The following is a 26344-nucleotide window of genomic DNA, read 5'->3' as shown; positions in this document are numbered from 1 at the left end:
ACTAGTGCGTGTTATGGTGCACAAATGCATTTCATGGTCATTAGTCCAATGAAAAAGAATTTATAACCAAGTTTGTTAAATCAAATTGAGATTTAATCAATGTCTGTATGCTATACCCACATCCTCTTAATTGCTTTAAATAATTAGACAAATTACATCTTTTAGATCAGTTGTGGAAAAAAATGATTTAGCACTGATTTTTATATTTATGTTTTATATTTTCTCTCTCTCTTTTTTTTTTCTTTCTTTTTTTTAAAAAGGGCATCCAAGGCATTTCTTACATGCACTGCAGTCCTGGACTTTTCTAGGACTTTCCCGCCGATAGAGACGTGTGTTTGAATGCAAAGATCTGAGGCACAAGGGGATTAATCAGTTGGGTCCAGTTAGGTCCATTAACATGCTAGGTCCAGAGAATAGCGCAAATACCTATTCACTCAGGTGAATTCACAGCTAGCGAGGGGTTGTCCCGTGTCCTCAAGCTCAACGCGAGGCACCATCCTCACCTAAACAAAACACACTAAATTTCCAGAAGAAAGAACGAATGCTCACTGGAACGATCTCTTGCTGTGTGGTACATGTGAAAAACGATAACTTCTGACAATGTCCTGACCAGATGCCCTTGACATTTTCTGGAGTTCATGTGTGCGGGCAGGAGACGTCCTGTGACAGGGAGTTAGGTTTGCGCTTCCTGCTTGTTCTGCACCCACAGCGAGTGAATGTGGGAGCCTGTAGCTGTTTGCTCCTGTGATTTGTGCGTGAAGCTTCTGTCCCCGAAGCATCTGGCTCTCATCTACCCCAGCTAGTCTAACATCACTAACATCAGGCTTAATGAAAAGGAGTCCAAAGAGTCTCAGTGTGCTTGTGTGTAATGTACATTGTCTAAACGGCTATATTTTGCTCCTTCTTGGGTTTCTTGCAGTCTTGCTGTTGTATTTCTTATTCACAATCTCTTTTGCAGTTCCATTGTACCCCCCTACCTCCCTTTTACCTGCTCCCACCCACAGTGTAATTGACTGTTAGCATCTAGTGACAGTGAGTTTAGAAAGTGTCTTAGCAAGACAGCCGTACATTCTCACACAGACATGTGAGTGGTGTATTTCTGAAATACTGCACACCGCACTTCTGTCCCCCTGCTATTTTTGAAACAGCCGTTGATAGTCTGGTGAGATTATAAATCCCTGTAGAGGCAGAGAGAGGGGAAACACAGATTCAGGAAAGGGGACCATACAAGAGTTTTGAAGCTGCGATTGGATTCTTTATTAGTCAAATGAGACAAGTTTAGCACAGTCACTGAACACTCCAGATGTTGCTGGTGGAGAGAAAGCCATAAGCCATCATCATCAAAAAGTATCCTGCTGTTATTCCAGTGATTGTTTTGAATGCGTCACAGCAAAAGGAGCTCCGGTAGTCATCAAAGCATAGCTACAGCTGGTTGAAGGGGACCAAATCCATTCAAGAGGTGATTTGGTTCCATTTTACCAGCTTTAGCAAAGCATTGTGGAGTCACTGTGTCAGAGACAAAACGCTTGAACTGTTAAAAATACAGCAATCTTTTTTTATCCAAAAAAGGAAGGAAGGAAACACATGAAGACATTTTTTAAAAAAATGGACACGTGGCTCATCACGGCATGCAAACCTACTTGCCGGGTTTCTTTTTCCTATTTTTTCCCTTTGCCTCTTCACATTCATCCACTTCTGTGTGACACACAGGTACATTTAGCTCCCTCCACCCCATTTACCAGCACACCAATAACACACAGGTACAGTTGATTAAGCTTACCCAACTTTCTCCTTTGCTGCCTCCCAGGCAGTCTATTTATCCTCCTCACTATCTTTTTAAGTTTTATGTTTGCCCCCCTCTCAGAGAGTGAGAAAAATTGTTCCCTGAGAAAAGGATAATAATAATCTGTGGCACTGCACTTGAGTCAAATGTCCTGGAGTCATGAAGCAATTACAGGCTCTGACAGATGGGCCCTGCTGCAAGCACGCTTCTGCTCCGGTCACCGAGACGCCCAACAGACAAATGCAGAGGCATAACTACGTACACACTCTCTCACTCATACTCCTGCAGCAGCACTGAGGGGTGTCAAGTCACAGCATTCATTTAAACCAGTCATTTAAGTCACGGGGACTGATTTGCAGTATAAAGAGTACTGTGAACATTGAACAGTGACTGAGGGCAGATTATTTTATGTCTCTTTCGGGGCTCCGTGGTAGTACAGTATTGTACAGTTTTGTACCTAAAGTCATTACAATGTTCATATAAAAATGATCAAGAGCACCCACATGGAGAAGAATGTTTCTAAACTTATTGCAGTTGTTGCTAATTATGAAATCATTAAGCAATTTCTGCTATCGTAGAGACATAAAACAATCTCCATATTTTAGCCATGCATAGGGGTGTTATAGTTTTTTCTTTAAAATCTTAATAGCTGCAGTGTTTTTTCTCATTTGTGCTGTAAAACACTTGACTCGAGCACCCGTGCTGCATTAAAATACAGTCAAGTGACATTTGTTTGGCACTTTTTTAAACTATATCATTCCTTCACAGTGCTAACAAATGTCGAAACAGCTGTTATAATTATTGACTTTTCCTGCCGTGGCACAAATTAGGTTCTCAGAGTGGCCGGCGACAGCTGAGGGATATACCGGACTGCTTGTAGACAGGATGGAGGTCAGCATAGGGCCGGCTTGATATGGCACACCAGAGGCAGGTCTATTTGTAACATACACATGCACGTTCACGCTTGCTCACATACACACACGTAGACACACACTGTCCCTCAGAGTCAGGTGGCCGGGCCGCTCACCTCGTCTAAGGGCCATAACAGGGCAAAAGCACGGGGGGGACGACAGGCACTTAGCATTTGATAATGTCAGCATCTGCTGTGTTTGTCACTCAGACAGCAGGTCATTGCTATTGAAGGCCTGGGTGAAACATGCAGGCGCGAGCCACACAACCCCACCTGCCTTTGATGTTTTGACAGAAAAGACAGAGAGAATATGATCCACATGGGTATAAATGCAGGGGAAAAGGCTTAAAAGCCTGCTTCACTCTGTTTTTCTTAAATTAATAAAGAAGTTGGTTTGTATTTTATTTTCGATTGGGATTGAAATGACCTTTTCTGTTTGCTAGTTTCTCTGTTCCTCGAGGACTTCTTATAAGCTAATTTGATTCCAGATAGTAAAAACTGCAATCGACAATTAAACATTGTTCAAATTCTCATGTATTTAAAACGTTGCAGTATTCCTCATACTCGGAGAGACAAAAATTAATCAGAGCAAAACCCAAATAAGGAACGAATTTATAGAATACAAACAGCTGTATGGCTTAAATGCGTATAACAGTAGATAATGTGTTTATTGCACTCCTATCTTCTCTGCTTTGATTTTACTTTTATTCAAAAGCAAGAGAGTAAGTCAGGCCTTTACTTAGCATATTAATGAGTTCATGTGACAACAGCCTATATACTATGGTTGCGTACATACTCCACTGCAGGAGTTTTTATAGAGGGATTTTAAAGGCGTTTATCCTGTCTTTTCAAAGGTCGGCTTCATCCATCGCTAGTATGAATTTATGTTCTTTAAAGTTAAGCCACTGAACTTGGTTTGATATTTCTTCACTTCCTTTAACACACTTGTTTTTATAATTAATATATCTTTCATGTGCTCCTTTTTTATTAATCTGGAGCCAAATTTGGGAGAATTGTGTATATTAAAGTGGGTTAAAGGGTGGTAAATCTGTGCTAAAATTGGTACAAGCCTTATATATGATCCAGACACGGGCTGCAGCGGGGGTCAGAATAGGTGAGAGTGTTAGATATGAATAGCTCTCCATGCAAACGACTCCCCGCCTCCCTCTTTCCCCTCCTCGCTTCATTTCTGTCACTGCGCTTCTGCCTATGTTCTGTTGCCTTTATTTGTTTGAAACAGTTGACAATTGGAATCAGCTGACAGGCCAGAGTTGACCCTGATCCTGCATTGTCACTTTTTGATGGTCTAATCTGGCTGCCATGCAGCCCAGCAAAGCATTTGGCAAGCATAGCAAACGTGAACAAAGAGCACAGAAATCAGAGAAAGGGAGGGGAGAACGGGGCAGCGGGGTTGATGTGGGGTGGGGATGTCGATAAGGGCACTAGCATAAAGGAAGGGTGGCCATAGTTAAACACACAAGGTTGTCAACTCGGAAGCTATATGTTACAGCAATAGGTTAGAGCCGGGTTGTGACAGCAGCAATAGCGGCCACAGTTCATTCTGCCTTCTCAGCAACAATTTACCGCTCTTCCATTTTTTTTTTTCCGTTTAGTTGTTTTATAATTATTATTATTTATTTTTAAACAGCCAGCAACTGTGGCAGGCTGCTGGTTCAATTCACCTTGCTTTCTTTCCCCACTTGAACTGTGCTGCAGCACTGGAAAAGATTATGGTATTAATGGTCCAACAGCTCTAGCATACCGCTCGCTGAAGTTGGTGCTAAGTTGCAGCTGGCTGAATTTCAAGGGCTGTAATGCAGCAAAATCACTCAATAATGAAAGGAAGCTCTGTTCATATGACACTCTCACAAGGCAGCTGCTCATAGCTGGTGTAGGTTGCTGTCAGAGCCTAAAACATGGTTGCAATCATTTTATGCTAAGTAATTGTCAAATGAATTGTTAACGTATCTTGGATGAGAGATTTTTATTGGCCAAGTCAGCCAGTTTGAGAAAGCAGAAACTTCCCTACAGCGAGTATTGCTGCAGTGAGACTGCCCAGAGACAGTATAGCTAATGTATGAGCCTCACCACTTAGATTAATTCACTCTTTTCCTGCCTCACTTTTACCTTTGTTTGCTGTTTTTCTTTTCACCATCTGACACAAAGCATAAACGTATCCTGTAACAGTGCTGCACATCAGTTTTCCAGAACGAGGGCTCGAACCTCACCAAGAATACATACTTCTTTACATTCCATAGCTATCATATGTTCATATGGGTACATAAAGAAGTATGTGCACCAAGGAGGTAATCTTAGATATGAAATTTTCTCACCTCTTTCCAAGGTCAGGAAGTTAGGAGCAGAACATTTTTCCTCACCGTTCTTTCTCTCCCAAGTATGGTAGTCTGCACTGTAAGGTGACTTTGAGTGTAAATTCAGTTCAACACTCAAGGCTTTCCTTTTGGTTGCCATGTAAGGCTGAACAGCCAGTCCCCCCGCCCCTGAACATAACAGAAGTTTTAGAGTCCATACCATAGTCGACTGTCCCAGTGACCCCTGCTGTCCTCCAGGCAACTGGGAGAAACCAGAAGGCTCAGAGGGAGGAATACAGCTTTTTTTTTCCTTTCTTTTTTTTAAGGCAGTCAAAAGGTGGCCTTTTTCTCTGTCCAGGAAAAATGTCGAGGAGGTAGATTTTAAGTGGTCGGAGGTTTAAAAAAAAAAAAAAAAAAGCAGCAGCAGAGTAGATAAGAGTTTTCTCCTTGGGGGGGGGAAAGGGAAAAAAAAGTGTTGTAAGGTGCGCTCGCTCTCGTATGACGATCATTTGCGGTGTCCTGGGAGCAGGGGTGCACCTATAAGCTGAGCGGTCCCGCTGACATACTAAACATATCACTTCTCTCCACCCACTAGACCCTCGCTTCCTCTCCTCCACACCATCATTTCGTTCTCTTATTACACCTCCCGCCCCGCTTTTGGTGTCCTTTCCCCCTTTAACCACCTCTCACGGACCGATATGTACCGTCCCCCCTCTCTCTCCTGTCCCTTGTCTCTCTGGTGTCAGCAACGTCCCCAGTGGCTAACTGGAGCGCTTGCTGATGTTTGAAAATGAGGGTGATCCAAGTTGAACAGGAAGCTATTGTGAGCAGGATTTGGGCTTTAGGCACAGAGGCAGGCCATAGGTCACATGAAGGCGCTAATGCCCACTCAGCACTTGTGGATTGGTCCTGGTCTCTCCCCCCCCCCCAGCACACGCACACACGCACACGCACACACACACACACACACCGTCATCGCCACCTCTCTTTCTCCCTCCCTCCCTCTCTCTCTCTCTCTCTCTCTCTCTCTCTCTCTCTCTCTCTCTCTCTCTCTCTCTCTCTCTCTCTCTCCCCCTCTCTCTGTTAATCATTCCCTTTACCACACATAGACTGTTCTTGCGTCTCCCTTTCCCTCTGATCAAACCTCACTTGTCTGTGTTTACAGTGGAACCAGCTGTTTTATTGCCGGGTGGACCAGATCAATAACCATTTGCATGGTGGTGAGAATTGTACAGCAAGTCTCTAATGAATCTTTGCCCCGGACCAGCACATTCCACAAGTCGACACTGCCTCCAACCACACTAAGCTAGCCGGCAGGCTGAATGCTGAGGCAGTGGATGCAACAAAAAATGGATTAGGGGAGAGCAGCTTAGGTGTGAATTTGGAGACTAAGGTGGCCAAGGAGGACTGAATAAATGGGAAACGTGGTGCAATGTTTTTGCAGTTGAAGCGTTTAGAATAGTAATGAGGGTAGGTGTAAGTGGAGGTGACTGTTGTTCTCAGCACGGAGATGGGGTTGGGCAGGTGGATGAGCCTGGTCCTAAAGGTGTGACGTCCTGCTTAGGAAATGTCACAGCTGCCCGAGAGAGAGTGAGAGGGAGTGAAATTCCTTCCTACACAGGGCACGGTGGAGGTTGGGGAGACATGAACCAGCAAATTAGCCCAGTGGTTGTTGTGTCTGTTCTGGTTTTGGCGATAGCACTGCAGTATTGTGTGCCCTGCATGCCCTACCTAACCTACACCAATCTGCTTCAAAAAGAGAGAGAGAGAGGGGGAGAGAGAAGAAACTGGGTTACTACCCTAAGTGCTCTGGGTTCAGCCAGTGACACACATCTACTCAGCCAGCCATTGCTGCCCAATATCCCCTCCCACCATTCCCCCTCCTTCCTCCCACATCTGTGTTAATACACTTCTCACAGCTGTGTGCTGTCAATCCGCTTTTCCTCCTGTTCAGAACTCATGACCTGCCCGCTGTTCATTATTCTGATGCTTCGTCATTCCTCTGGTCACAATTCCACTCTTCCGCCTCAGCCGGTCAACCTTGGTCTCAAAGAGTGCGACGCATCCTCAAACTTACCTCCTATCAATTAAGAAAGGCAGTGACCACCCACGCCCTCTGTTTAGTTAACAATTGGTATTAAAAAAGAAAAAACATCAAAAAACAAAAACAGGAACCAAAAAGACAACAAAAGACACTTCAAAAGTCCCAGCAATTTAGTATCCTTTAGTCATGAAGACAAAAAAAAAGGATCTTGGAAGGTGTCGGATGCAGAGGGCGAAGTGTGGATAAGGAAACGTCTCCACACCAATGCAGGTCTGAGTTAACGAGTCCGTCATTAGGTAGCGGCAGGGCTGCAACCATGAAGCCTAATGAGCCAAAGAGCTGTGCTGCTGCAGCATGTCCGGCCAGTGCCAGGAACACAAGAGAGGGAGAGAGAGCAAGACGAGGGAGGGAGGGAGGGAGAGAGAAAGAAAAAGATGAGAGAGATAGAGTGGAGAGTGTGGTGGGGGGAGGAAAAAAGGGCTAAAATCCATGTGGACCACAGCAACTCCCCAGCCCTGTTTCACCTCTTCCTGCATCCTCTTCCTCTCCGTACTTTTTCTTTTTACAAAGCCTTGATTTTTTTCCTCCCTTTTTCTAATGACAAGAAGAACAAGAGAAGGAGAAGGGGAGGGAAAAAAGCCCAAAGGTGTTCTCTGGTTAAGTTCTGTCCCAGTGCTGCTGCTGCTGCTGCTGCAGAACAGCACAGTCCTCTCCCCCTTTCGACTACGCGTCTCACAGGCAAACCATGCGGTTAATAACTGATTGCATCCGAAGAAGAGAGCGCAAAGAGAGACAGGACGGGGGGAGACATCAAGGCCCGTCAGGGGTAAACTCCGTCCAAAAGCGATGGAAGAGCATATATTACCTGTCAGATCAGTTTCTTATCTGAGCCGCTCCTCCTCTCTTCCCCTTTCCTCTCTTCCTTCTTCCCGTAGTGAAGAGAGCCATAATGACCTAGAGAGCGCTCCAGCTGCTGCAGCCATCGTGTGTGCCGGGTGCACGCCTGACTCGCTGAATCAGCTTCTATGATTGGGGGGAGGAGGAGGGGTGTTGGCGGGGCGGGTTGAGTGCCAGAGTCAGGGAGGGGGGAGCAGCGGGCATACACACATGCACACACATTCCCACACAAACACAAGTCATACCTTTAGAGGAGGAAGACGTAGAGCTGACATGAAGAGATGCTATTTGAGAGGAAGAAAAAAAAGGGGAGAAGAGGGAGAAAAGGAGGGGTGGAGTGAAAAAAAAAACTGCAGCACTCTTCTCTCCATCATGTGCATTCTGAGGGGGAAGAGCTGGGAGGATGCCCTGATCGGTGGATGAGGCAGAAAGTGTACCAACCGTACTCCCACCCTTCCTTTTTCTTATTCCATCGACACAAGCGCAGCCCCAGAGCTTTATTCTGCTCCTAAAATGCGCTTTTATTATTCAGTGGAACTTTACACACAGCAGGTTAGATGAGGGGAGTTTGCTGAATGTTTGAAAGCGGAAATGGGATGGAGGTATTTACAAAAATAAATAAAAAATTGAAAGAAGAAGAAGAGCAGCAGGCTGTGTCTCTGCGGTAGAAGACAGCTGTACTTTTAATAGTTGCTTGTGATCCATGCAAGTTCGATTAGCATTGTCGGAGACGAGAGGTGGAGGATGTTGCAATATCACAGCGTATACATTCCAGTGCATTGCAAGGGTCACCTTTGTGTGGCGAGTGGATCAAATTGAGATGCTGCTGCAGTTAGGAGGAAGAACACACTGGCAGCAAGTTGGGGGCAAGGGGCCAACTGACCAGTGGCTCCACGTCGTGGAGGGCTACGCTAAACGGTTAGCACTTTGTGGGAAGAGAAGCATTCGAAACATGTCTTGGCCCCGTTTTGCCGGGCTGCTCCTGTGTCTTGTCTCACCACCTCCCTGACCATATTTAGTCAAGCAGTGCAAAAAATAGTTCCCGCTCCACTCCACTCTTCTCTCCTCTCCACTCTCTCCATATCCCCCCCTCAGCAACTGTTGGCTGCAGGCTCCGGGAAGCCTCCCCTCCAGCTCCCAGCCTATCGATTCCACGGGCCTGAAGGGAGAGAGAGGCGCGTTAGTCCAGCTAGCCCCTGCTACCATTTGCTGCGCTATTTTTAGTAGCTCCAAATAAAGTGGTCTCCCGTGCTTCCACTTTTGTATTCTTGAAACCTTCCCCTTCCCCTGCTTTACATCCTTACCACCACCGCCTCCTCTGATACCACCCCCTCACTTCCCTGTGTCCTTTTGACCCACCCACACTCTTTATCATTTTTTTTCTTTCTTTTTTTTAAATAGATGTAGAGCAAGCTGACTATGGTTCAGCGTCTGTCTTCTCACCGCTATACTTAGAATAACTGCAAAATTCGGAGGAGTAAGGCTGACTGTGTAGCGCAGAGATTAGACAACAGGAAATATCGTTGTTTATCTATTTATATATTTATATGTAACATTCCTGGCAGTGCAGGAAGACAAGTGGAACCCTTACCTCTGAGGCTCTGAAAAGTTTGTGCTGCTTTCTTTCTTTCCTTTTTTTTTTTTGAGCTCTCATTAATTTTCAAGTGTCTTTTTCAAGCTTTCCCGAGGCGCGACCACAGAAGAATCTATTTAATTAGTTGGTCTCATCATGGTGCACATCTATACTGTACGAAAGCACCGTCTTCAGTGCCCTCGCTCTTTTTACTCTCTGTTCTTCTCTGTTTTAAACTTCCAGATTCTAGCCTCCCACTGGTACCTCCACGAGTCCTATTACTCTCCTCACCTGCATTTTAACAGCAAAAAACCGAATGTTAAGAAAGCTAATGTTTTTGTATTTCATTGTCTTCTCATGAGGTGGAAAAATTTCACGCAGTTTGCTAGTCCTTTATTTGATAAGCTTTTTAAGAACCTCAGTCCCTTAGTTACATCTCAGACCCTTTTCATTGTGGAGATAATTCTGCATAGATTTAAGTGTGTAGTGTAAGTAATGTATTGGCACTGCAAATGATAGCTTTTCAATTAAAAGAAATGACCATTTTGCTGGCTAAAATGGATTTCAAGCTCAGAACTTGACCATACAAGGCCAATCAAGGCTGGGAATTGCAGCTAGATAAATGACTGTCCCACAGTCTCTCTGTTTGCAAACCACTTCAAATTGAATAAATGGTAATTTCAGCCTTTTTATGTACTCTGTTTAAATTTACACACAGTTAATGCACTTACCGTTCATGCACGTCTGGGCTTGTGTTTTGATTCTCTCCCCTAAGTTGGTTAAGGTTTTTGTGGCTTCTAACAAACTCCGCTGAGGATGCCCTTGTGTGTTATGTGTATCCCCCTCCTTTGGGTCTCCTCTCTGCCTGTTCCAGCTACCCAACCCACCAGTTTAATCTCAATTACATCCCGACATCCCTCCTGCCCCGAAACTCTGCGGCATGGCTTATATCTTCCCTCCATGATGAATAGCACAGGGCTGAATGTTTAGCTGAGCAGTTAATCGATCAATAAGAAAAGGGTCTACTAATGGATGTGCTTTGTTTCACTGGATGAAGGGGTGGGTGCGCTTGTTCTCTTCATGATTATCGGTTAGGACATATCTCCACTTTAAAAAAAAACTTCAGCACTTGTGTTAAACAAATGCAACATTTGATTACATCTGATAAGACATTTGCACAAAGAATAAGTAAAATATTTTAATGTTTTTCTGTGTTTCTTCTATAAATTAATCTTTTTAAATAGTACAAAAATAAAGGTGTGAACTTTATATTTTTTATATTTTATATTTTTTTTCTTCCTTTAAAAAAAAAAGTGATATTAAAGTACAACAACAATGTTAGGTCAAGTATATCGTTATAGCGCAGTACTGGCTAGGCCTCATGAAAGCCTCAGTTCACTTCAGTTCACTACAGCAGTCATCGGAAAATCCTTTAAACTATGAAGTAAAGAACCTAAAATAAGAGAGAACCTCAGTAATCAATTGGTCCTCTATGAGCAAGTACTTGGCGTTTGTGGGAACGAAGAACTTGCTTTTAATAGGAAGAGATATTTGACAGAACCGGGCTAAGCCGCCCGCAGAGACTGCTTGAGGGTGAAGAGAAAGAGAAGAGAAAATAGGCGAGCATGGAAAAGTATGAAAAGGCCCCCAGCTGCCTGAGCCTGTAGCAGCATAACTAAGGGATAGTTGAGGGCCATGGTGGGATGATGATTTAGCACAACTGGCAAAGTAAGACCTGCAGTTAACTCGTTAATTCCTAGTCTGTCACATTTAATACATGAGTATTTGCCAGTTTTTGAGACTTCTGCATCATCAGTGTGATATGCCCTACCCTCCCAAAATAAAACTCTAAATAAATAGTAAAATATATTTTCAAGCAATAAATTGCAAAAACAAAAAAAAGTCTGCGCGTTGCAAATATGATACAAATTAAAACTCATATATGCAAATTCTTTTTTTTTTTTACTTGTCAGTTCAATAAACACTCCATTTTTCAATTTTCTGGCAATTTTATTATAGTTCAGATTTCAAAGGGTTGAGAATTTTTGACTGGACTTTTATGTACTTCACGACCCTGAATTGGATAAGCAGAAGAAAATTGTGGATGGATGGATCCTTCTTTCCAGTTGGTGTTAGGAAGAGCTTTTGCACCTAGTGGGATTCCAGCTTCACAGGGTATATCACAAAGTGTTTGTAATGTACTGTTAGGAAGAGGGTTTCGCATGGTTGCTGGTTGTTTAGCATTCCTTTACAACGAGGGGGTTTGTAAAAGTGCCCCCCCCCACATAGCAACAGCATTGATTGCACTGACTACAGACATGCTTGCAAAACTGCTGTGTGTACAATTGTAGGTTTTGTATGTAAAACTTTATATTCAGCAGTGTATTCCAAAATTTACTGCAAGCATCTGTGACCATTACTTACAAGAAAAATAGCCTTTTGCAGTAGGACGAGTCTTTTTCACATGGTTGTGGAATAAATGTCTCTTAATAAGCGTTATGTATTTTAGGTTTGTTCTTATGATGGTCAGTCCCTACGAGAGCTCATTTATCAGTTTACCTAAGTGAGAGGCAGGTTTCCTCTTGGATTGGGAAGTTTTGCACTGGGAATTCTGGTTTGTTTTGATGGTGTAACATCTGTTTTTTCGCTGAGCTTCAAGCTGGCCTGGAAGTTTTTGTTCAGTCTTTCAGTATATCTTAATTTCACCTTTCTGTGTACCTTCCCACCAGAGAACATCATATAGGGATTAAAGGTGCTTTTAATAAGTTCAATTTGTGTTTTTTAAGTACATCTTCATGCTCATTTTCCATGAGCCTGGGCCTTCCCTGTGGTTATGTCTATATTAAGCTGTCCAAATACAGGATGATTTGCATCCACATTAGTGTTTTCACGGAGGCATAAACCTCCGTGAAAGTGACAGCGACAGCCGTGTCCAGAGGAATTACGTTTTTGGGTTGTCCAGTCGTCTCTTTCTCAGGTATGCAAAAAATCTTTGCCAATTTTATACAAAGTTGGCTTTGGCTTCACTTGTCCTGTAAATCCTCCCTCTCCCTCACCTCTACCCTAATTCCCTAATTGTCCTGCGTTTATTGTTCTCATTTGGTACTATTGCCCCCCAAAAAAGGTCACGCTACAACCACCATAGGACATGCATCATAACAGAAAACATTGATGGTATCTTTTGAAATTTGGAAAAAATTTGGCTGGGAAATAACCTGAGAGAACATTTTGGAGGAGATTCAAGACTTTCTTCATCAGTCCACTCTGGCACTCATCCCCTGATCGTTACTGGACTTATTTTAAGTCATTACTATGTGAAAGTTCTGTTTAGCGTATCCACACTGTTACACTGCACTGGCCCTTTCCAGATTTACACCCTCTGGGGATGTCTTTGTGAAAGCTCAGTTTTCAGGTGGATAAAAATACTGATTTAGTTTAGAGAAAGCGGTTAAACAGAGTAAAGATGTTTACGATTTTAACCATCTTAATTTCGACGTACTTCACCATCAGCACCTCTCTTCTGCCTCCTCCCACAGCTCCCCGCTTTTGTATCCTGTCCCCCCACACCCGCCTGCCTCCTTTTCCCTTTACACAGTGCATCATTTGAAGAGGTGAGGCTGTTGAGCGCTTGGAGGAATAAAAGTGATTTATGAATAGGGCCAACCTACCTGGGTGCTGGAGGGGGAAGCCAGTGGCAGTCAGCTTCTCTGATCCAGTTGCCCATTGTTCCCTTCAGCCTCACTGCAGGGGAAGTTCCTCTGCCTCTCTGATATTTTACCGTGGCTTACTGGTGCCACATTTTTTTTTTTACCAATAAGTGACTCACAAACTCCACAGATACCGTCGCACAAATGCCTGTGATCCACAGCCATTTTCTCATCCTCAATTTATAGCTTATGATCTTCTTCTTTTTTTTTTTTTTTAATAGAAGGAAGGATGCAAACAACCCATGCACTCTGCATGGGTTTTATTGTTGTGCTTGCCCTAACCTAACAACAGTTTGACTTTCTGATTTTAAAGATTGTTTTTATCCTGACTCAAGAGAGCTTCTATAGACACAAAGATGATTTAGCGTTTGAGAACAGTGTGAAAACTTTGTCACAAACTTTGCAGACTGTCATGAACGTCATATAATTTGGTCAAAATTAGTGATCTTCCTCAGACACAGTGACGCATTTGTTAGTCTTTTCAGTTTTATCTGCCGTTTGCCATGTTCAATCCAATGTACACAGTAATATTAGATCATTCCTGCTTGTGGGATGTTGGTGGAAATGAACCTATTTCCAGGTGGGCAGCTACAGTTCATTAAAAGATAAATCAAGACTGCGATATTTCAACATAAACCTAGAAATCCACACCATGCACACTGTGCACCTTGATTTAAGCTGGTGCTCCTGTATTTTGTAATTATTTAGGCCTTTGTTTTATTTTATTCCCCTGGTTGTTCATTTAGGCTCTGCATTGTGTCGCTGTATCCTATTCAATAGTTAAGTCACTGGAGTGAGAAACCATCAAAGATGTAGTGCAGTGACTGGTTCATGCAGCGAGCCTGGGTACCACTTTGCTGCAGCATGCACTGTGAGTTACTTGAAAAGTCCCTCAATTGTCCACCTCTCTATGAGCTGGGACCACTCCAACAGATCAGCCAGAGGACACGCTGATACAAGCCCCAATCCCCCTATGACCAATCAGAACGCCCACACTTCCTCCTAGGGTTGGGCCAACAGTGGCTCTGAGCCAATAGATAAGCTCAGCCATGCTGTAATGCTCTGTCTGTCCTGTGGCATGCTGAAACATTGAGTCCTGGCTGCTATGTTGCTATAGCACATGCAGGGAGAGGGAGGGTTGGGGGTAGCGGAGGGAGGGAGGCATGGATGGATGGATAGAGGGGGAAGAGAAGAAATGAGGGATGGAGGGAGGGAAGGAGTGAGGGAGAGGTACAGCCCATACGGAAGGGACTCAAGGACATAAGAGCTTTTGGGAAAGTGACTATAGCATGCAAAGAGAAATGCTTGCATTGTGAAGCCATTGTACTAACTGATGGCATTTTTTCCCCTTTTTTGCCCACTTGCCAAACCTAGAAAGAGCAGGATTTATTTGTGGCACTTTAAGTGCCTCAGCAATGCAGGTAATAAATATGACAGAGCAAGGTGATATACTTTCACAGCGCAGCTGTCAGACATCTTTAATATTGTCTCCACCACTTAAAAAACTAGTGTAGTTTATCTATTTATTTGATGTATTGGAATAAGTTTTAGAATTTATTTGTGCATTAGGTGACACTTTAACACCAGTGTTTCACATTGGTTTGTGTTTTTAGGAAACATTGAGCTTTGCTGCTTGTTTCGTAGTTTAGTGAACACGTGTAAAACACTGCTGTAACAGTTCAATATTGCTAAATACAGTTTCACGCCACACAAAACTGAAGAAAATTTGCTGGTATGTAACATTTTATGCAGCTAGTTACTTGCTGTCAGGTATTTCTTCAGTCAGTTCTACTTTATACATATATATCGCTGTGTTTTGTTTTGTTTGTTTTTTTACACAAAAACTTACTTTTAAGTCAAATTTCATAAAACTTGGTAGGGAGGTGAAGCATCAGCAAAGTAAACTGATATAAAATTTTTGATGCAGCTCCTAATTGCCCTTTTTTTACTGTTTAATAGGGCATTGGGTTAATTTATGTTAATATCTTCCTGCCCTCAGATAACTGAGTGAGGTTTTCAGAGAGCCAGAGTTATACAGATAACCAAATATTTTGAATTTCTTACATTTTGTCATTTATCAAAATTCTACTAGTATCATACAGTGAATATCATTATCATCATCCTAGATTGTGGTTGGGAATGTCACAAGAGTATTTTTTAGGATTCAAATTCATATCCCTGAGCAGTACTGAGTATCAGTCTCTGAGAGAGATGTAATTATTATGTGTGGTTAAATGTGCTTTGTCTTTGTTTAGCTTTCTATGTCCAGTTAAGGTATACATTTTCTTTCTTTTTTTTTTCTTTTTTCTTTTTTTCGGTGGGTATTCGTAATCTTAATGTACTCTGAGGGACACATTCAGGTCAGTGTTCAGATCAAAACGAAGCTTAGCTGTTGAATAATGCAGGCCATGTTACCTTGGTAACCCGTATGGACACTGAAGTCAATGGCTCCATGTAAATGCAGCACGACAGGTCAGACAGGATAAGAAGTTCTGTTAGTTTATGTCTCCTGGTGTGTTTGTGCATGTGGCTGTGTGGATACTCGCGTGATGCTTGCATGCTCAAGAAAATTGGCTTTCATTTTGTGGAGGGGAAAAAAAAAAACATTATTGGGATTAGGCAGAGTAGCCTATGTGGAAAATTGCTGTGGAAAACCTTCATTGCAGTATCTGTGCAATGAATCATGAGTCTGGATCTATGGGGAATCTGTTGACGTTTCCGTGCTGTATGTGTGTAATGTACAGTACATTGATATAAGCTCTATTTCCCCTCCATTAACAAGTTGGCTGTTAGACATTTTCTGTGCTGCTGTGGAACATATGGCCTGTTGTCTCAGTGCTTAGGGAAGGCAGTAGCTGATACAATGTCCTTTGATCCCCATTATTTTCCACTGCAAACAATAGATTGTAATTACCAAACTCCTCCTTCAGCCACAGCGTCGTCTTCTGCTTATGTGCCTATAAGTAAAAATGCCGAAGAAGTCAGACTCATCTGCTGCAGCACTGCAGTTTGTTTGTGTCACTTTGGATCTGCTCTGCCAATTACTGTGGTAGAAAAATTGATGGTGCGTTGTCATCATTTTGCCATCATGCTTGAGGGGGGATGCTGTCAGGTTTTCACTAATACAGCTTAAACCATAGAGAAATGAGTGTTTCAGTGGAAATGTGGGGCTTATGTATTTGTGACATGGTTGTAGGCATAAAAAGGTGGGAGGTGGGGTCGGGAGTCAGGAGTGATTTAAGTTGCTAGATTTTCCCTGAGCCTGTAGATCATAGGGGCCTCTCAGACTGTCCTCCCATACAGTGACAGTGGCCGGCTGATGAGTGGCTGTCGATCGAAGGACTTGCAGAGTGGCCGAATTCTCCACCGCTCTGCAGAACTCGTAGCCAGTCACTCGCTTCTATTTACTGCTTTGAGTGTATATCTGGAAAGGCTTGTAGTTAATTTTACCAAGCAGGAGTATGTCTAGTTTTGGTTCTAAAATAAGTGTGAAATAAGCTTTATGATTAAAGCATGACCAGTATCTCAGTCACAGCAAAATAATTGTTAATCGGGAATGAAACACTGGCCTCACAGATTGTGCAGTGTAGATGTTGCTGAGTGAAAGAGCTTTAGCCTAAACATTTGAGAAGCATTCAAACGGCAGTGATGTGGTGGCATGACACAGAAAGGGAAGGGTCCTTGACAACCACTGACCAGATCCCAGATGGGGCTCCAATCAATCTGCAAGCCTGTGTGATTGAGGCCTAACACAAGAAAGAGAAAGTTGTTGCTTTCAAGGTTTATTATACTTCTATGTCAATATAACCAACTATGTTAGCGATGCACCAATATATTGTCCAAATATCAGCATTGACTGTTATACTTGTTTAAAACATATGTACCATCCTGGATTTCCATATTCACTAAATCCTTTAAAAAAATACAATCACTTTACTAAAAGTAGAGAAGCCAGTAAACCAAATGAAATAAAAATATTAGAGTATATTAGAGTATTTACTGTGGAAAATATTGAGGATGATGCACCATCCTATCCTACATGTAGTAAAACAGGCCCAAAAACATGATACTAACACCATGCTTTTCATAGATGGTATAAGATTCTTCTGGTGCAGTGCAATGGTATTATCATTCCCAAATCTGTTTTAGGATTGAAAATGTAATGGTTTATACATTCGCTTAAGAACTGAAAGATCCCTGGTTCAATCTCAGGAGAAGACACAAATCCCTCTGGGGTTGCTCAAAGAAGAAATTCTGCCAAATTAAACATGTGGCGCTTCCTGGTGTGGCGACCCCTTGTGAATAAGGGAGCAGCTGAAAGTAGCTTCTGTTTTAAACAGAATTATAGATCCAATGACATGTCAAAGGGTTTGGTTATTGAATCCTCATCGTCGAGTCCTTTCTTCACCATATTGCACCCTACTTGTGACTTTTTCTACAGACCCAGGTTTGAGGGGTCAGGCTGACATCATTTCCATTTTATAGACTTTTAACAAGCCACTTCTAATATTTTCACCAGTCATTTATTCCTTTGCAGAATGGGGCTATTTGTAAAATTACACAAGGTACAGAAAAGTTAGAGAAACATATTTAATTCTTCTTTTTTTTTTTTTTTTACCATTATGCATACTGTGCGATTTGTTTTAGCTATTCTGATGTTTCTCCAAGTGCTAACATTTATGGATGCATTCTCTCTCCAGCACACTTTTTACTTGAGGGTTTTTGCTTTATCACAGGCAGGATTAAAGTAAACATATAATTACATTATTTCTGCAAAATTCCCTCCACGCCCAAAAATTAGTGGGTTGGGGGTTCTTCCATGTGATTTGCCAGTCACTCTTTTATATTTCAATATTGAGTTCTTTTTCCCAGCTTCCCTTTATAGATGCGGTTGAATTTTTAGTATTCATTAACAATCCATAATAAAATCATGGTCTAATTCTCATTGCACTTCCCTTATATGCTTTATTCATTTAAATGATATAATTTGCTTCCATTGAGGGCTATCACAGGAAGTCATGCTTACCAAGATCATATTTTTCCTTCATATTTTGGACAAATTATGGCTCCAAGTTGTTTTCCAGAATATTCCAATTTATTTCTTTGTTTTACTAACGCATGGTTTTAGTAACATTTACATTTGTGTCATTTTTTTCACATTAAGTGGAATTAATTAATCTTTTTTTAAACCTTTCAGTGGGTTAATATACATTTTTTTCTCCCTGCTGTCAAAATACTTGCACTAGTCCCGGTCTATCCAACCCTATAAGGGGGAAAAGTGGTGTTCAATAATTATATAGATGTTTTATAAGTAATGATGTTATTGAGCCATTCTCTGGTAAGTGTAAGTATGATTTAGATGTCTCTTTAGTCTAATATAATCTGCATGTCCTTGCTCCTTCTTTTATGTCATTCTTCCCTTGTTAAGTAAAAGGATGTGTATTATGACTATTATGGCTTGTGCAGCAATGAAAATGAGGTTTTTTCAAGGTGCTGAGGAGAATGAAGTGCAAAGGAAGAGGAGCATGGGAAAATAATTGGGTCATCTCGAACCAATGGGATATTAACGCGCCATTGGGCTTCTCTGACTGTCTTGCTGTCCCTTTTTTTTTTTTTTTCCTTTTTCATGACTTGCCATGAAACAGGGCACTCCGTATCACCAGGTGATTTACGGCTAATTAAAGCTAAGCCTTTATAGACCACACCCACTGCCCAAATGGACAGAAAACTGAATTGGAGATGTTTCAAAATGCATCTCTTGTCTCCTGGACAACCTTCAAGGCAGCGGCAATACTATAGCGATAATCAAAACATCAGAGAAATGCACCCCTTTCCTTCCTGGTTTATGCAAATAGTCCGTAATAAAAGCATGCTCACTCAGGGGCCTCAGGTAGAGGCAGGCAGGGGAAGGTCACATTGTGGGGAAAATTATTCTCTTCACGGCATGGTAATGAAAGCTTTTTTTATCGAGCGGAGCCAGTTAGGTTCTTGTCCCCAGCTCTCTGCTGCACTGCTGGTCTGGACGCTACTTGTGTTTATTTACTCTGTCCACAGCAGGATGGCACATACCTGTGGGATGGTCATGACAAAGTGAACTTGTAACTAATTGCATCTAGGAGTGTGGCAGTGCCCGCGATGAACTCTGAGGGTTATATTTGCATTAAGAATATCAGCTACTTGAATTACTGTAATTGAAGTTGCGCACATATGTGCACACACACAAGGCATTAGAAGCATGCAGCATACCAGTCAAGCAGTCTCCTTCGGTAAGCATGTTTTAACATCACTGAAGCGGTTTTATGACTCTTCCCCCTACCAGCTGCTGGTGAGTTGGAGGGATCGAGCCTCACACATGATGAAGAGCACCTCCCTGCTCGGAGTGGGAAGGGGAGAAGTGGGTTTTCCATTTCAGCGGTAGTGTGCTGCAGCTGTGAATGATTTGTCAGGTAGTGGGTCCACTATTTCAAAGGACCTGAATATATTGATCCAGTCCTCAATGAGCTGACACCTCATGTATCGTCTGAACTTGCCTCTTCTGGGAAGGCTGTTCCAAGAAGGACCTGGGAGGGGGAAAGAATCCTACTGTAAGGTAGAAAGGAATGCTACCAGTTCAGCTCTGTTAGGCGGTTTAAAAAAGGCTGGGCAAATAACATTTTTTTTTTTTTTTGACAAAATACATTGAGCCAAAGGTTTGCTTATCAGCTTTTTACAGCTGTATTACATGGTCTTGATTGGCAGGTGCAGTTTGCTCCGTTGTCATACAATCCATTAAATTTCCTTTACCTGATATGGATAAAAACAGATCTATTTGTGTCCCTGAAACTGTTGGAAGCTTTGCAGAAGAAGAGTTTTTGCTGGGATTTTATTTTAAGGCCAAGAATTACCTTTGATACAGAAGCTTTGGTGAAGGTACTGGGTTTTTGCAGCCATATTCTTTGGATCTGTACGTTTCAACCATATAAACACTGTAAGATTTGCGAGACTGATCATTTTCATTAATGGCTGCATAAAGCAATTTTATTTTCTTGAAGCAGGTGGCACCTTTTGGTGACTCATTTCCGATGCAGAATTGGGATCTTTTTCTTGGGCTCGAAGCCTTATTTAACGAGTGACGGTATGCCAAACACGTCTCCCACATCAGAGTAACCATATGTTTGTGCGCAGCCATTAATCTTAGACTGGATGTTGACTGTTCCTGTTCTGCCCTGTCCTACCCACGTTATTGTCCCCTGACTCTCACTTCCTGTTGTAATAACGGCTACTGACCACCACACAGATGGCTGTCAGCCAGGCGAGGGCAGCAGAAGGGCCCTGTCGACCCTCACACTCACACCAGCAATTGCGAGCACACACACTGTCTTACATGCAATGACAAATGCCAACACACACAAAGCTGAGGGCATCAGAGTCACAGTCAATGACAAATAGCAGCCAAAGACAACAAGACCCAGTGTGGCGTTCCTGAGGGGCTCTTTGAGATCTCTCACAGGGTGACCCAGTTTCATGACGTACCCCCTTATCCCCTATATGCTAGCATACCCTTTTCCATATTCACCCTAGCATTATTTTATAAGGTTAAGTCATCAGTTATCTCAATTATGTGAATGTTAGCTCCCAGGTCAAGTCATTCTTCTGCTCAGTAAAACCTCTGCAGCCTGGGCTGGTCAGAATCGCTCTTTTCTCCTCTTTTCTTCCTCTCAACGTCCGACCTCATCAGCTAACACGCAGTTTCTCCTATACTCCCCTCAGTTGCAGCTAACACCACTCACCCCAGAGATAAAAACACAACTTAAATTTATTTCTCAGTTCTTAATTCAGTCTTTTTTTCTGCTTTTACAGCAAATAGCTTAACTGCATTGCAGCAGTGCTAGTATGGGGCATTAATATTAATGTCTGCCCATTTCACCCAGCGTGGCAGGGGAGCCTGTCAATCTAGACTTATATTGGAGGGGCTCCTTACGCCAGCGAACACCCGCCTCAGTGCTCAAGCGCCTGATTCGGACGCTAGAAGGCGCCACTGTGCCCTTGTATTAAAGCCGGTGTGCGTTCATTGGCCGGTTTTTCCATAGATGGTGGATATTTCCAGCCAATCCAGATGTGCGAATGTTCTGCCAGTAGGAGTGAGAAAATTGGTAAGAACGGGGGCTTCATGTGGGACAGTTTTGCCCTTGATTCTGGTGGGAACTTGTGGTTTAAAAAAAATGCAGCGTGTCCCTATGTAGCCAATTCTTCGCCAAGGCTAAACGAGTGTTGTTTTGAACCACTGGGAACAAGTTTTGCGTTGCAGCTTCAGGCGATAACCTTATGTGGCAAAATCTTTTCTTGAATGATTTGCTTGTTTAAGCCTCAACTCCTACCCAGCGGGTGGGCCACGGATGAAATTCCTCAGAAGTCCCCTATGAGATGTAAAATCTACAGTATGTAAGCAAATACGTCTTTGTAACAAAGGGGACACGTTATGAATGTGAGATTAGGCAGAATGGGTGCGGTTGCTATCACATTTAAGCAGTGCTCCTCTGCATTAAGTGGTTGAAGATGGCTGCAAGCAATGCAGGTGTGTGTGTGTGTGTGTGTGTGTGTGTGTGTGTGTGTGTGGGTCTGTGCAATGAGAGGGAGAGAGAGAGAGAGTGAGCAAAAGAGCAAGGGAGACTGGGATCAGTGTGCTGCGCTGTTCATCACTGCAGCAGTACGCCAGCCCTGAATCTCTGTCCGTACAGAGGTGCTGACTGCCTGCCCCGTGCCTCTCTGCTTTCCTCAAGAGGGTGTGCTGATGATGCTCTCTTTCATTATTCCAGTGGGAGGGAGGCGAGCTATAGGTTTAGCAAAAAAACACCCGCAGAGAGCCAGCCGTCCTGTTCCCATTTAGACCAAAAGCTTGCTAGATTATTGTTTTATTTCGAACAGTTGAGCATTTTCACTGACCAGTGTCGACCGTGGCCTTTCCTGCCCTGTGCCCAAACCCACTGCCTCATTTTACTGTTTGAGATCCTGCTTATCTTAAGCACCCCAGTGCACGCTGGTCAGTTGTATCAAAGAGCCAGCGCCGAACTGGCCGCTTCTTTTTTGTCGCATTTTAAAGATATGCCCTGCATGCGTATTCAGGGTTAAACAAGGTCAGAAGTGTTCCCCCCCAGCACTGCTGCTGCTGCCTTAATGGTGCCTGAAGGTACACTGTGTACCTATCTACAGAGAAGATACAAGAAGAGTTCAGGGATGTGCTTTTCTAAATGTTGTTTTATATTTCTTTGTATGTGAACAAAGTGAGTTGATGCACTGTTTGCACATTAAAAGCGGGAATTTGTCTCATTTGAGCGTTTAGTATTTCTCTCTTCTGTATGCCCATGGGCTAGAGTAGGAACGAAGTTAGGGTCAAGAACAGAGAGATAATGAATGAGGTGAAATACATATTTAAGTAAAACTGCCATACTGTGAAACCTGCTTTGTTTAATTGGAAGAAGGCCACTAAGACATTTAATTACAACACTGTTAATTACAACTTTTTAAGTAAAATCTACATATTTTGACTTCAGCGTAGATTTCCATTCTCTGACTTTAATGTTCTCCAGCCTTTGTAGTTAATAAACAATGGAAATATGTATGTGCCGTTCTGTCTTTCTTTAATGACACTGTCGGCCTTTCTTTCTTTTTTTCTTTTCATCCCTACTCTGACACTGTGACTCCTCTCATACATTTGCCTTTGCAGCCACATGTCTATGTGGCACACATCCTCTAAATGACCTTCAGTGACACTGAACCGGTTCTTGTCGACACACGGGACCACTTCTGTTTAACAGCTCTGTTTAAACAATAGATGTTTCTCCCTTCCCACCTCGTCGGTTTCTTCCCCAGGAGGAGACCTGAGTGAATGCAGCTAAATCTTGATTACCAAGTTGCCTTCCAATGATATGCGCTTTTGCGCATCATCAAGGGAAATGTGACCGCCCTTTTTAAATCAAGAGTCTGTAGGGGGGACGGACACTCTCAGATAAGACGCAGCACTTGCACTGCTCAAAGCTTGATGTAAATAACACTATGCTTGGTAAAGCAACTCCTCCCTAAGTTGATTTAGTATTCTTGTCGCCATGTGTGAAAATGGGATATGCCCTGCTGCAAAAAGAAAAGCTGTGTATTGGAGTGTGCTGTGTATAAGTGGCACAGTCACTGTGACGTGTACGGCACAGTGACTGAGAGTCATAGATAGGTTTTTGATTACATCAGAAAATTTATACCAAAATAACTTGATTGTCCTGACTTTTTGAAGGATTTTTTGTCTTCTCATGCACCAAAGCCCAGAATCTAGCAAAGCACTGACTTCTCTCCCTCCCTTGTCTTCCTCCTCCTCCTCCTCCTCTGTGCAGTGCCATGCGTGTGCTGTTATCCAAACTGCCGAGGCCTTGGATCGTAGACGAGAAGAAGGACGACGGTTATACTGCACTGCACCTGGCCGCCCTCAACAACCACGTGGAGGTGGCTGAGCTTTTGGTGCACCAGGTAGCAACATTTGAATGCATGCTTAATCACTTAACCTGGCAGCTATTTCTGTAATACATACTTTATAACAGCATGTCTACAGAGGCACCATTATCACTTAAAAAGCGCAGCAGAAGCATGCTCCCTGTGTATCTACCTAGATACCCAGATGTTGGGGAGTGTTTGACGCCAATGCTGTAGTTCCATGAAAATTTCAGAAAGTAGATTTGAATCTTGAATCTATCCTGCCTCCGTAGACCGCTGAAATGCAGTCTACGGCATGGGGATTTCTGTTTTGTCAGACCCTTGTGAGACGTGTGAATGAAAAACACATTTAAATAGTCATCTGTGTAAAGCATAATACAAAAAATTTACATTTCACAATTATCCCAAAGCACTGAAGCAACCTGCACTCTTAGCTTTACCTGCCTACAGACCATTAAAGCAGCTTTCACTGCACTCCCCTGCAGCCTGCAAGCTGTAGACCAGTTGAAGCTCCTATACATGCCTCTTTTTTTCTTTTTTTATTGAATCCATACACTTCGCTGGTCCTCCAGGAGTATTCTTTAGTGCTGCTGGGCCATCATATCCTCCTCCTCCTGCAATCATAAGTTCATGCTCTTTTCTTTTTTTTCTTTTCCTCACCGAGATTGCAGGTTTAGCTCCTTGGAGACTAACTCGCACACGGGTTTACAGCAAAAGTCACCTGATCAAGCAGGAACTGGGTTAATGAGGATATGGTGCAAGGCAGTAACATTGCTGCAACATTCCAGTGCATGAGTGTTCGCAGTGCAAGCTACCTTTCAGCAGGGACAGCTTTTTCTTCCCCAAGTTCCTGCATTGGGCTTGTTCGCAGTGATGGCTCAGCTTTCTATTCAAAAACTGCACCACAGTACAAGGTGCACTGCAGTTTCCCAGCCAGCAAGCCAGCCAGTCAGCCAGTCTTATTACTTTGGGATTTCACACGCTGCCTGATCACAATACTTATCTTCCCTCCACATCTCCTCAGCTGAGGTGTTTGCAATTGGAAATGACAATCACATGCAGCGTTATTGTAGGATGCCTTTTTTTTTCTCTCTGCCCCCACCAGCTTCCCGGGTGATACTTTGTTGGTCGGCAGGGCTAAAGGAAACAACGTTCTGTCACGGCAAATAAAAATGTTGCAGTCTTTCAAGTGCAAAGGAATTAAATATAAAATATTTTCTTTTTTCCTGTTTTTATTTCTCTTATTTCATTACTTGTCTATCATCTCTGTGTGCACAACATGTTTGTTGCCCTTGTGTATATTAAGCTTTTTTGCTTCCCTCTTGTTCCCACCACCCAGGGCAACGCCAGCTTAGACATTCAGAATGTCAACCAGCAGACTGCATTACACTTGGCAGTGGAGCGCCAGCACACCCAGATAGTTCGGGTTAGTGGTTCCTCTTTTTCTCATTTGTTCTCCCTCTCTTTCTTGCCTTACTTAGTGAGCATTGTGTCTTTAGTCATCTCTCAGTCGGTCTTTTTACACTGTGCACAAAGGGGAGTAGAAAAACATTGGTGCAGCTCCACATTTAATTTATACGGTTGGATGTCCTGCAGTTGAACAAAGTCCTGCTTCAGAGGGGAGGGAAAAAGGCTCTCTAAGGCTGGTTAGAGTGTGTTAGCGTAGCATCGGATTGAGATTGCCACGTTGCCACCTTGTGGACTCACAAAAAAATGCACTCTATAATTGGGTAGCACAATGCTGAAGCAGTTCATTGTGAGCAGCCGGCAACCTTATAAATCAGGATGTGGCATTTGCATTGTAGCATTAAATTAAAGTTGTTTCACGGCGGCTGCGAGTTTCCCTCCGCTGTCGGCTTGTGCAACTCTTTGTTTATGTGTTTCTCTTTAACAGTTGCTGGTGCGGGCAGAGGCCAAGCTCGACGTGCAGGACAAGGATGGGGACACGCCGCTTCACGAGGCACTGCGTCACCACACGCTGTCCCAATTGCGGCAGCTCCAAGATATGCAAGATGTCAGCAAAGTGGAGCCCTGGGAACCTTCCAAGAACACGGTACATGTGCATCTATTATTAACCTCGCTGTTCATCCTATATTACATTTTACGTGTGTCAGGGATTCTTAAGGAGGTGGCCATACATAAAAATAAAACAAATGTTTGTTTCTGTGTATCTGTGTTTACTGATATACAACTTTAGGTTTTTAGAATTTTTTACTGTAGCTCAGTAATAATGAACAATGCTGGCATACTGCAGTAAAGGCTGACTTAGTAATTTTAGGAATGCCATCTTATTATATGATTCTGTTCTGATGTTCTGATTCATTTAGACATTCCCAAATATATTAAGCCAGGAAGGCAGTGCACAGTAATATGGCTCGTTAACGAGTTTGGTCACCAGCCACTGTTTTTCTGCTACTAGTGACTCTGTAACATATGCAGCTTACACTATGCTGCTAAAAGCATTCGCTCGTCTGGCTTCACACGCATATGAACTTAAGTGGCATCCCATTCTTAGTCCACATATGATGTCCGCCCACCCTTTGCAGCTGTAACAGTTTAGGAGTTTAGGGTTGTGTTTATGGGAATGCATTTTTCCATTATTCCAGAAGCACATTTGTAAGGTCAGACACTGATGTTGGACGGGAAGGCCTGACTCACAGTCT

The 26344-nt window shown here is 42.9% G+C and overlaps 1 protein-coding gene across 6 annotated transcripts in view; it reads left to right on the top strand.

Annotated features, from left to right (window-relative positions):
- The window catches only part of mib1 (MIB E3 ubiquitin protein ligase 1), a 60271-nt gene that overhangs the window by 24395 nt on the left and 9532 nt on the right, over positions 1-26344 (top strand). For all 6 annotated transcript variants that reach the window (XM_082513716.1, XM_082513718.1, XM_082513717.1 and 3 more), the window contains 3 exons: positions 23585-23717; positions 25021-25107; positions 25576-25734. In XM_082513716.1, the coding sequence (XP_082369842.1) occupies positions 23585-23717; positions 25021-25107; positions 25576-25734 (379 nt within the window). The remainder of the gene's footprint in view (positions 1-23584; positions 23718-25020; positions 25108-25575; positions 25735-26344) is intronic.

This window comes from Aulonocara stuartgranti, assembly GCF_965226115.1.
Source record: "Aulonocara stuartgranti genome assembly, chromosome: 18".
Classification (NCBI taxonomy): domain Eukaryota; kingdom Metazoa; phylum Chordata; class Actinopteri; order Cichliformes; family Cichlidae; genus Aulonocara; species Aulonocara stuartgranti.
This window is presented reverse-complemented; position numbering and strand designations above follow the sequence as displayed.